This window comes from Choloepus didactylus, chromosome 16 (genome assembly GCF_015220235.1).
Source record: "Choloepus didactylus isolate mChoDid1 chromosome 16, mChoDid1.pri, whole genome shotgun sequence".
Taxonomy (NCBI): domain Eukaryota; kingdom Metazoa; phylum Chordata; class Mammalia; order Pilosa; family Megalonychidae; genus Choloepus; species Choloepus didactylus.
In genome coordinates, this window is record NC_051322.1 from 72,320,161 (window position 1) to 72,333,175 (window position 13,015).

The following is a 13,015-nucleotide window of genomic DNA, read 5'->3' on the forward strand; positions in this document are numbered from 1 at the left end:
ACACTGGAAATAAATTACGCTGCCAGAATTTTACTTAGCACTTCCTCCCATGATATCTGCAAAGCAAGGCTGCTTCATGTAATGGGTATAGGGAAATGAAAGTCAAAACAAAGTTAAATAAGAGCCATCTATTTGGTCTGTACCACCAAAAGGAACCATTAAAGGAAAACAAAGCACATTAACTCCATAGTTAAGAAAAGAAACAGAAATCCATTATCTGATCTAAGTTGGTCCCTATAAAATTTAATGGGCATAGCCAAATAACAATTACAGATACAAGCAAGGTCAGTTCCTATTGTTCTTGATATAATCTGTTTAAAAAAATCAATACTGTTTAAAGAATTTTAACCACTAAAACCTCGGTGTATATGGGAAATCAAGTCAATTTTCTATGAGTATATTATATAACATATAATTAATTTTAACCTTTCATAATTTCCCTAAAAATGAAAAAGCTTATTAAAAGCATTTAGAAATCAACTTAACTTTAGGCATCTGTGTTCAAAACCTACTACCTGAAGAGTTACAAAGGTGTTTTTACTATCTACACATTTATGTGGGGGTATGTGTGTGAGTGTGTATGGGGGTGATGATAAGTGTGATTAGGGCTTCTTGCTTAATTTTGGGAAAGCAGAGAATAAATCTTAATCGATGTATGTATGTATGTATATGTATGTATGTATGTATGTATGTATCTATCTATCTATCAATCTATCTATCTATCTATCTATCTCAGTTGATTTATTCCCTACAGCTAGAAACTATGGTTGTCAACACATCAGATTGGTCCGTTCTAAGTTAAGAGTCTGAGGCTGTTATCAGCTTAGCTCCACCTTATGATGTCCCCAGGAAAATAACTGAATCTTCCTGACACTGACCAGTGAAACTCCAGTTAGTTCTTTCTACCCCAAATTGTCCCGAGCACTTTGGGAGCTGTGCTCTCGGTCAAGTGTGCTTTACAACGCCTAAGACCCTGGTCCTTTGGATGGGGAGCACTCACTCTTCCTTGTGGATGCAGCCTCCAGCACGGGGTCTTCCAGGAAGGACGGAGAAACACTGCTGCTGCTGGTGGACTTGTGCATCGCTTCTTCCTGAGAAAGGCAAGGCGGACAGAGAGAGAGAGAGCACTTACACACCAGGGCTCTCGCCGTTAATTAATAACATAAGGCATAAATATTTACCTTAACCAGGGCCCCGAATTATAATGTTGATGGTTCCAACTCAAAGTAGTCTAAAATGAGACAGGCCTGGGTTTGAGTCCTGGCTTTGCCCTTTGTTAGAGTGATGGGACACTGGGCAAATTTCTTAGCTCTGTCTCCTCATTTGTAGAAGAGGGTATATACAATACCATCTTTCCCACAGGCTATTGGAAAGATTGAGAAAATGCATTCAAAATGCTCAACACATTACCTATCACACAGTAAGAATAAATGGTGGCTAATATTATTATTAGAAGAATATTTAACCATTTATGAAGGAGATAGACTAAGCTCCATGAGGGCAGACACTGTGTTGGTCTCATTTACTGCTGTATGCCTAGTACCAAACCTATCACTTAGTAGTAAGGAATAAATACTTATTGAAATGAATGGATGAGAATAAACATTTCATGAAATGTCATATGACTCTAGATAAATGCCTTCACTGTGCCAAATAAAATTTTTATTCCAGTGAGAAGAAACCTTAATTTGCTTTAGCCTATACCAAAATGAGTTATAATATTTGTGAAATATTTACTATCTACTATGCAACAAGAGATATACTTTAAGTAGAAGGCAACTGATTTCCATTGTAATATCTATAGAATATGGCTAAATATTTTTAAGTACAGAAAAATTATGTAAATATATTCAACCATGACTATGTGGGATAAATGGTGAAAACTTTTTGGGACTCTTTGACCTAATTAGCTAAGGTGACTTCAAGAATTAGCCATTCACTAAAAACTGGCCTCATCTAAAGCCTGTTGCTGACATCATTTTCAAACAAGCTATAATACAAAGGATTCAGTCAAAGAGTAAGAGAAGGAAAAGGCCGTGTAAACTACACAGCTCAAACAAAGAAGGTTTGAACAGTAAGGCTCCACATTCTTGGGACTTAGCACGATCAAGCAATGTAAGCAAAGCTTTTATCCCAAATACAGCGTAGGTCACAGAAATCTCCAGAAAAAGCTAGCAAGTAATTATAAGTATATCTTTCTGCTTATAGAAGGTCAAAAGAAAATGAAAGCCAAGAGTCTCTCTCAAGAAAAGAAAAAAGGAGTAATTATTATCTGATGAGGTAGGTGCTACCCTGATTTAAATAGTAGAATCCACCCTCCTGCCCCATATACTTCAGCCCACCTTCCTTAGAAACATTTTTTAATGTCTAATTTTATTAGTATTATGGGAGAAAGAGATCATGGTTCTTCCTTCACAAGTAGAATCTAGATGTAAAGTAAAATTCTGTATATTGAAAATATTATCACACTTATTTCCATAAGAAAAATGTATCTCTGAGAAAGAAATGATTCTATAGTCAGTCAAAATGAAGTCTTTTTAAAGCAAATGGAAAAAATTGATAATTTTATGATTGCAATGTTAAAATTCCAAAGACTTGGAAAACATGAGAAAGATGATCACAGTTTGCAGTGGTGGTACAAGGAAACACTACTGCATTTTTCAAGACGTGACCACATCCCTACCCAGTTTAAAACACGCCAACATTTAATTTTATACTCAATGTGCCTCTTTTGCATTTACTTTGTATTTTATGTCCCCTTTACATGCATTTTGATCTCCAAAATGAGGAAAGCAGTCAAAGGAAGCTCCGCTAGCAGGGGTCTCTCTTTTTCTCCCTCACATCTCTTATTCAATGAAGCCTTATAAAACCTCAAAGCAGGATTTCCCACCACCTTTTCCTATCTTTAAAATGGCTGCTTACATTTGATGGCCTTGAAAATCCTTTAAAGAAGCAAAGCAACTTAATTAGGAGGTCTGCAACTTTTGAACACCACTCTAATAAGGTATGAGAACCTGGGCAAGTAATTTAACATTTGTGAGCATTTTTTTTCCACTATAAAAGTAGGTGGTTGGATGGGACATTCTTGATGACCTTTCTAGATCAAAAGTGTACACTGAAAAGAAGCTTCTTTCCTGGCTCTCTTTTCAAATTCAACACTAAAAACTTACAGATATGGTTCTAGGGGATCAAATTTTCAGTTTAGGTGAATTTAAAGGTAACATTCCATTTTTTTGGATCTAATAATGCTGAATACTTTTATTTCATTCTTATTTATTTTTTCTTCTTAAACTTTTTATTTTGAAATAATTTCAAATTTACAAGAGAGTTGTAAAACTCGTACAAAACCTGTACAGAGAACTCCAACATATACCCCTCCTCTTCCAAGATACCCAGATCTACCAGTTTCAACTTTTTGCCACATTTTTGCCACATTTCCTGTATCATTCTATCCATCTCCTTCATGAATTCATCTATTTGCCTGTTTGTCTTTCTATCAGTTTTCTAAACATTTGAGAGTAGATTGTATATATCATGCTCTTTGAAAACATAATACTTCCTTGTACATTTCCTAAGAAGGATATTCACTTATTTAACCACCTTCAGTACAGTTATCAAGTTCAAGAGATTTAACATTGATATTAAGCTTTCAGTCTGTATTCCAACTTTTTCATATGTCCCAATAATGGCCTATGGTAGCCCTATGTTTAATTTTCTGAGGAACATCCAAGCTGTTTTCCACAGCAGCTGCACCATTTTACATTTCTACTAGCAATGCATGAGGTTTCTATTTCTCCATATTCTCTCTAGTACTTTCTATTTTCTGTATTTTAAATAATAGCCATTCCAGTGGGTGTGCTCTTATTCTTACAGACAAAGGTAAAGGGAGGAAAGGGGGCACATTTGGAAGATTTATTCTTGAAGGAAAAGCTTTTATACTTCATCATCATAATATTTATAACTAATGTGGACAAATTTCTCCAATAGTACAGTTAGATTAAATGATCCATGAAAACATAAGAAGGTATTTTGTAAATTTATAAAGAATGACACAAATATAAGGTGTGCCATAAAAGCTTACATCTAAATATATATTTCATATTTTTTTCTTTGCAATACATCAATACTTAAGACAGTCATTCTACATAACAATGACTTCACAAGACGAAAGGAGGCTGGAGGTAAACCCAAAGGTAGTCTTTTATTGGACATTTTGGACCCCAAAGATGACCTACAATTTGACATTCTAGAGCCTCTCGAGCTCCACAGAACTCTGAACTCCATGGAAAGTCCCAGACCACATCCCATTTGCTGGACCAAAGGCCAGCCATGCTGATTTATGCCAGCCAGACGCCAGTTCCAGAAATTCTAACATTACTAGTCTTCATTATCCTATAATAAGTGTTGCCAAGATAGCAATTCCCCCTGCATAAGATACACACACACACACACACACACACACATTCTTATTCTCCAAGGTTAAAAGATACTCAGAGTTTTGGAGTTTTTTAAAAAAGGCTCATAAAGCTTTTCTTTACCTTCGGAACTTTCTTATAGTGGGAAAACGCTGGAGCCTCATACAAATCTCCACTGGATGGCAGAAATCTATGAACCACAGAGTCCTATGGTTCGGAGGTCAAGGTGGATCGCACTGTATGAAACAGACAATTCTTTACCCCCCCAGGAAACTTGGTGGCGCACCCTTGGCAGCTAGGAACAGGGAAAATGTAAACACACCCTCCCTATCTAAAAATCAAAACAACACGAAGCAAGAGACAGCACATGCTGTGTGGTCTCCGCCTCTCAGCAGCTTAAGAAAAGCACACTTGCGCTGGCCACAGGAGGGAGAGTGGTCCTGACAGCTGCAGACCACCCCTCAATGCGTCTGCAAACTCGCCAGAGAAATGTCATATGACATGTGCATGAGCCACGGACCCCTCTGCTTCTCCTGACCGGTCCGAGGTTTGCCCCCATAAGCCGCCAGGAGCCTGTCCTGTGGAGGGTGGGGCAGAAGCAGTCAGCCTGGGGGACACTGGCTTGTTCAGGGTCTTTCAGGATTTGCTCCCCAGGGCTGCAGAGGGGCCTCTGTTCCTGTAGGCAGCTGCACCCAACTTCTGACTGCTTGAAAACTCATCTTCACCGAGATTAGTTCCTGTCTTAGAGGAACCACAAAACCCCAGGAGGGGATCCAGGAAATGTTAGGGGTCAGATGTCCTGAGTGAGAGCAAACACTTGTGTGTGTGTGTATGTCTGCATGTGTGCAACCTCCTGCTTACCCTGTCACCTCCTATTGACCGTCTGAATGCCTTTTGCCAGCCTCTGCTCATTGAGGAATCTTGATGGGTGTCTGACATATTTGGAACATTAGTCTTCTCTATTGCCTGACCTGATTTCCTGAAATTTGCTTGTTTTGGTTGTCTCATACCAATTACTATTCTCTGAAACTTACTAAATAAAGTTTTCTGTAGTTCTCTGGCCCAACCAGTGACTCTTAATCATGTCCCAGTGGCACTGAGGTGATTTTCAGAACTGGCTACAGGAGAAGGGCTTCCTTCACAGTTGCTTTATGCCAAAGGGAGGTGTCACTAAAGGTTGCTAGAATCATCTAATCTGGGTGGGGAGTATGCTGGACTTTTCTGTAGGGGGTTTGTATTATTTTTGCAATTATTAAAAATAAGAAGTTAAAAGAAAAAAAAGTCTCTATGGAAAATGAGAAGAAATGAGATCATGTATGCAAAAGTTTATGACATGGGTAGGTTCTTTGGTGGCTGGAAGATATTTCTTGAAATGTAAAAAACAACCCTTCTGGATGAATCTGATGAGCTAATTAAAGAAAAGCATCTAAGCATAACAGCAAGTGCTATATCAGGATTGAATAAACCGCTCCTTTGCAGCTAGGAGAGTCACTGCTCCTGCCCTAGGAGAAAAGCCAAGTCTCTCACAGGTTCTGCAGCACCTGCTCTAATCTCTGTCAGTCATCTTAAGGGCTTCAGCACAGAGGGTGCGCAAAGAGGGCGTCTGGGAGGTGGCGGAGGCACTATCAGCAGGAGAGGGTTCATTACGTAGTACAATGCTTCCTCTTAGGATGGAAAAGGAGTTCCCAAGGGCTCTCCCACACCTCGAGGTCAATGAAGGATGGGATTGAGGGGCGGTGGGCAGGGCTCCTAAGTCACCTCTGTTTCTAGCCGACTGACACTGTGCTTTGTATAACGTTGGTTTGAACAAAGGTTTTGGTGCCTAAAAGGAAGTTTGGAAGCCAGTCATTAAATGGGAAGGAAGGAAGGAAAAAGGGGGAGGTAGGTGATAAAATTGAGAGGAAGGAAGAAAAAGAGATCAGCGTTTTCTGAGACTCCTTGTTATTGGGTCTTTGCTGCACTTATAGCCCCGAGTCTCAACTTAGTATTTGTTTACAGTACAACCTTGGCCAGGAAGTCATTAAACAAATCAGCAAGCCCACCACCTGCCAGGCAGAGTAGGGAACGGAGGTTCAGATGGGACTGCAGTTCTGCCCTCAGCAAAGTTACGGTCTTGGAGGGGAGAAATATGAAAACACACCAGGATACCACAGGGTTAAGTCTCAGACAAAGTTGAAGCCCTCGGCAGGGCTAGAATGCTCACCTGATGCCAAAACCCGAGTCCAGCCTCTTCCATGAGGCTCCTCCAGCCATTCCAGCCCACTGACCCCATAGGCTCTGAACCCCTGGGGTCTAGTCACACACTAAACAGCCTGAAACATGCCTGGTGGAGAGAGGGGGCTCACCCAACACTTCTCATGACACTTATGTAGATGTCTTCTATTTCCCATTTACATGATAAGCAACTGGAGGGCAAAGGCATCTTATTTCTGCCTCTACTCTTGACAATGACATGATATCTAACACAAAGGCATTCAATGAATATTTGACTGGAAAGAAAAAGAAGTTGGTGAAAAGAACACATGGGAGGCTAAGAGATTTCAAATAGAGTTGAGAGGCTGCCCTGGAGATTACTCCTATGCAAGCTTCAGCCAGATATTACAAATGCTCACAGTATGCCAAGCCCAAATCAACAGTAGTCCCCCAAACCCTGAAGAATATCCAGGGCCCTATCTGAAACTCTATGTTTGAAATTATTCAAAAATAAGAAGTTAAAAGTTTAAGTTTACTAAGTTTACTTTTCAGAAACTCAAGTCCTCCTGAGTGCTCCTATGCCAGTTTAAGTCCCCAAACCCAGAGGCAACAGCCTCTTCAAGAACATCAACCAGATGCAGCCCCCTTCACCATAATGTCGACACCCCTTTTCAATGTGAACAAGTTAGGGTGGTCACTGCCTAGACATCCCTGAAGATTGAGACGGTGATCAAACGAGAGGGAGGAATAGCAACAGACGAGATAGGATTCAAGAAAGGATTATGAATACTGAATCTTTATATAAATATTCTTTTCTACTTTCCAGGGTATTAGAATAGCTAGAATGAAATAACTGAAATTGTGGAACTGTAACCCATAACATTCTTTGAAATTTGCTCTGTAACTGCTTGTTAAATCGTACTTTGAAAGTTATAACTTTTCTGTATCTATGTTATATTTCACAATAAAAAATGTTAAAAAATACATGGGAAAAGAGACAAAGAATGTATAAAAAAAAGTAGGGAACAGAAATCGCTACAACATATGAATGAAGAGAGTCTGAGTAATGTGATGTGGGTGTAAGTAATAGTCTGTATTTGTGGCCATTAATAAATGAGCAAATATGATGACCAGAGGTTACTCAATCTTGGTTTAGGAATTTCCTGAGATCAGGCATTAAGGCGGGAAAAAACCAAATTCCTCAATGTCTTTTCTAGTTTGATACTGCTAGGGTAGAACTGCAAAATTCTGGATTTGGGGGTGGGGGTGCATTCTGGGGAAGATGGCACGTATGGTGCTCCAAGATGCATTCCTCCTCCAAAACAGCTAGTGGACAGGCAGTAACTGTCTGAAACAACTGGTGTGGGACTCTGGAGGCCAGGGGGGCATGTATAGCTCCAGGGAAGAGTGGGACGAAGAGGCCGAGAAACTGTGATCAAGAACCGTGAATACCTTGCACCATGGTGGCTGCCAGTGACCACCCCCATCTCAAGGCTAGCTACCTTGGTCTAGTTCCTCACTGGCTACTGTGGACAGAGAAGGATGTGGAAGTATTCTTCCCCAAGAATAGGCAGGGGGGAGGCGTGCCAGGACTGATCACAGCTTTTGATCAGCGAATTTGGATCAATGGTCTCAGCTCTGAGCTGCTGTTTCAGCCAGGCTCAGAAAAGGACAGCCACTGTCAACCCCATCCCTGACAAGGGGCACACATGGTGGAGGTTTAAAGACTCAGGGCCTCCTTAGGGCTGCGGGAAACAGTTTGCTGAAGGGTTCCATCTGCTGGGCAGCCAGGGAAGTGCAGCTTTGGGGAGTTGTCAAAAAAGGCTTTTGACGTCTTTCCTGACCCTCTGCCCAGTGTTCTTTGGAGCTGGTTTGCACCCCTTTCATGGATCTCTGGCTGTGATTTGGCTGGGAAACAGTGACTTGGGGACAGTCTTCTTCAGGGTGACCCTCCCCATAGAATTTGCCCTCCAGGCAAAAGCAGCTAGAGCCAATGAAAGGAGTGTAAAACAACAACAATAAAAACAAACAAACAAAGAAAAAACTAGAGGCAAAACAAAAACAAAGAGGAAAGAACAAGATTTCCTGAGAAGGAACAGAGGGAAGGAAACTTTCCCTGGGGGTGAAACAATTGTACAAATAGTGCCATCTTCAAAATTATACTGTATATCCAGGGCAAAAATCAGATGGAGAGACTGAAAAACTTTGATCAGTTAAACACAGGCAATTCTAAAGGTCTAGAATGAGTTGAAACAAGTGTCAAAGAAGAGTCTTAACACAAAGCCAATCAACAATAAAACCCTTGGCAAGGGAGAGAAACTGACCTTCAGAGAAAACTCATAAGATAATCAGATTCCTAGATATAAGCAAAAAATTACAAGCCATACTAAGAAACAGGAAAATATGGTCCAGTCAAAGGAACAAATTAAAACTTCCAAGGAGACACAGAATTCGTAACAATCAAACATGTTCAAACAAATCTCCTAAATCAATTCAAGGAGATGAAGGAAAATATGTATAAAGAGGTAAAGGATATTAAGAAGACACTGGGTGAGCATAAAGAAGAATTAGAAAGTATAAAAAGAAACATAACAGAAATTATGGGAATGAAAGGCACAGTAGAAGAGATTAAAAACACACTAGAGGCATGCAACAGGAGATATGACCAGGTAGAACAAAGAATCAGCAAATTATAAGACAGGACAATCAAAATCATACAGTCAGAAGACATCTAGGGAAAAAGAATAGGAAAAAATTGAGCAGTGTCTCAGGGATTTGAATGACAGCAGGAAGCACACAAACATATGTGTCATGGGTGTCTCAGAAGGAGAAGAGAAAGGAACTGGGGCAGAAAGAATATTTGAGAAAATAATGGCCCAAAATTTCTCAACTCTTATGGAGGACATAAATATACACATTGAAAAAGTGCAAGGTATGCCAAACAAAATAAATTCTAACAGAACTACCCAGAGACACAGAGTAATCAGACTGTCAAATGCCAAAGACAAAGAGAGAATTCTGAAAGCAGTAAGAGAAAAGCAATTCATCACATACAAGGATCCACAATGAGACTAAGTTCATCAGAAACCATGGAGGCAAGAAGACAGGGGTATGACATATTTAAGGGACTGAAACAGAAAAACTGCCAGCCAAGGATTCTTTATCTGTTCTTCAAAAAATGAGGGAGAATTTAAAATACTCACAGATAAACAGAAATGGAGAGAGTTCATCAACAGGAGACCTGCCTTACAAGAAATACCAAAAAGAGTTCCGTAGGCTGAAAGGAAAAGACAGGAGAGAGTGGCTAGCAGTACAGTGAAGAAATGAAGATTATCAGTAAGGATAAGTAACAGGGTAAAAAGAGACAAAAAAGAAATAAGATACGACATACAAAAACTAAAGGATAAAATGGTTGAGATAAGTAGAGCTGTTATAGTAATAACAATGAATGTTAATCAAAAGACACACATTGGCAGAATGCATAAAAAAGTATGATCCATCTACATTCTGTCTACAAAGAGACTCACCTTAGACACAAACAGGTTGAAAGTGAAAGGCTGGAAAAACATATTCCATGCAAACAGTAACCAAAAAAGAGCTGGGGTAACCAGACTAAATCGACAAAATAGACTTTAAATACAAAACTGTTATAAGAGACAAAGAAGGACACTATATATTAATAAAAGGGGCACTCTACCAAGAAGAAATAACAATCATAAATATTTATGCACCTAACCATGGTGCCCTGAAGTACAAGAGGCAAACACTGGAAGAGAACCTAAGATGGCAGCTAGGAGGGACAGGGCAAAAAAACACCTCCATGAAAAATAATAGATAAAAGCCAGAAAGTGACCCAGAACACCAGTTCCAGTGATGCACTAGCTGGACAAGGTCTGCTAAATCGTCAGGGACTGTGCACTTGGTGAAATCGGAAGCCTGTGTTCTGAAATGAGTGAGTAAGCCACTGAATATCAGGCAGCCATGCCGCAGTGTGGGGAAACCAAGGGTTGGCGTTTGGAGGAAGACTAGTTTTTTTTAAAAAAACCCAAAAGCGGCTGCAGATACAGCAGCAAGAACCGCACAGTGAAGCACGGCAGGAACGGGCTGTGCGAATGCCTCAATATCTGGTATGGAAGATAGCCTGCTGCTGATTGTCTAGGGCCCAGGGGGGCAGAGGGGAGCCAAAAGGAGAAAGAAACCGCGTCCCTTGCAGCCATCTCCCCGGTGGGCTGGAAACGCTCCTGCCCAGGGCCAGAGCTATAGCACAGAGCCGCGCCAAGGGTTCCAGTGTGATGGGAGGTGTTTCCCACAGCACCGCGCACATGCCACAATATCGGCCATGGACAGCGGCCTTTAGTCCACCCACAGCTAATTGTCCCAGAGCTGGGAGGGCGGAGCTGTGCAAAAAGGTGAAATTAACACACCCCATTCAACCATCTTTAAAGCAGACTGGGAACACCTTTGCACGGCCCGATGGCCCAGGGCTTTCCTGGAGAGCCAGGGCACACTTGTGACATGGCACAACCTTCCCTCAGCAGAGGTCCTGGAAGAGCACGGCTGAGAAGGGGGACCCGCTTGGAAATCCCAGGGACCCTACACCAATACCAAGGACTTGTGAGTCAGCGGCAGAGACAATCAGTGGCAAGACTGAAATGAAAGCTTAGACTCTTGCAACAGCCTTAAATCTCCAGAAACACCTGGAAGGTTTGATTGTTAAAGCAGCCCTGCCTCCCTAACCACCCAGAGACATGCCCCACATTGAGGAAGGACAGCACCAACAACACACCCAAACTTAGTGCACCAACTGAACCACACAAGAATGAGATCCCCACACGCCACAAAGACAAAGTTGGGGAGAACTGACTTGAGGAGAATAGGTGACTCGCAGACGCCACCTGCTGGTTAGTTAGAGAAAGTGTACGCCACCAAGCTGCAGAGCTGACAAATTAGAGATCAGTATTTTTTATACCCTGAAAGAACCCTATCAAGTAAAGCAAATGCCAAGAGGCCAAAAACAACAGAAAATATTGAGGCATATGATAAAACCAGATGATATGAAGAACCCAAACCCAAACACCCAAATTAAAAGATCAGAAGAGACAAAGTACTTGGCGCAATTAATCAAAGAACTAAAGACAAACAATGAGAGCATGGCACAGGATATAAAGGACATGAAGAAGACCCTAGAAGAGCATAAAGTAGAAATTACAAGAGTAAATAAAAAAATAGAAGAGCTTATGGAAATAAAAGAAACTGTTGGCAAATTAAAAAGATTCTGGATATCACAATACAAGATTAAAGGAAGCTGAACAATGACTCAGCGTCCTCGAGGACCACAGAATGGAAAATGAAAGAACAAAAGAAAGAATGGGGAAAAAAATCAAAAAAATAGAAATGGATTTCAGGGATATGACAGATAAAATAAAACATCCAAATTTAAGACTCATTGGTATCCCAGAAGGGGAAGAGAAGGGTGAAGGTCTAGAAAGAGTTTTCAAAGAAATTGTTGGGGAAAACTTCTCAAACCTTCTACATAATATAAATACACAAAACATAAATGCCCAGTGAACTCCAAATAGAATAAATCCAAATAAACCCACTCCAAGACATATTCTGATCAGACTCTCAAATACTGAAGAGAAGGAGAAAGTTATGAAAGCAGCAAGATAAAAGCAATTCACCACATATAAAGGAAACAACATAACACTAAGTAGTAACTACTCAGCAGCCACCATGGAGGTGAGAAGGCAGTGGCATGACATATTTAAAATTCTGAGAGAAAAAAAATTGCAACCAAGAATACTCTATCCAGCAAAACTCTCCTTCAAATTTGAGGGAGAGCTTAAATTTTTCACAAACAAATGCTGAAAGATTTTGCTAATAAAAGGCCTGCCCTTCTTCAGATACTAAAGGAAGCCCTACCAACAGAGAAACCAAGAAAGGAGAGAGAGATATAGAAAAATTTAACAGACATATATAGAACATTACATCCCCAATTACCAGGACACACATTCTTCTCTAGTGGTCATGGATTTATCTCCAGAATAGCCCATATGCTGGGACATAAAACAATCCTCAATAAATTAAAAAAAAATTGAATTTATTCAAAGCACATTCTCTGACCACAATGGAATACAAATAGAAGTCAATAACCACCAGAGACTTAGAAAATTCACAAACAACTGGAGGGTAAAAATGAGGGGGAGATGAAAACATTCCCGGATAATCAAAAGCTGAGGGACTTCATCACCAGTAGATCAGTCCTATGAGAAATGCTAAAGGGAATTGAGCAGGCTGAAAGGAAGGGACACTAAACAACTGACTGAAACCACATGAAGAAATAAAGATTTCCAGTAAAGATCACATGGTAAATATAAATACTAATACTACAGTATTTTTGATTTGTA

At 40.3% G+C, this 13,015-nt stretch overlaps 1 protein-coding gene across 3 annotated transcripts in view; it reads right to left on the reverse strand.

Moving 5' to 3' along the window:
- SPIRE1 (spire type actin nucleation factor 1) overlaps window positions 1–13,015 on the reverse strand; it is a 286,381-nt gene that overhangs the window by 14,089 nt on the left and 259,277 nt on the right. For all 3 annotated transcript variants that reach the window (XM_037805905.1, XM_037805906.1, XM_037805907.1), the window contains one exon: window positions 1,001–1,091. In XM_037805905.1, the coding sequence (XP_037661833.1) occupies window positions 1,001–1,091 (91 nt within the window). The remainder of the gene's footprint in view (window positions 1–1,000; window positions 1,092–13,015) is intronic.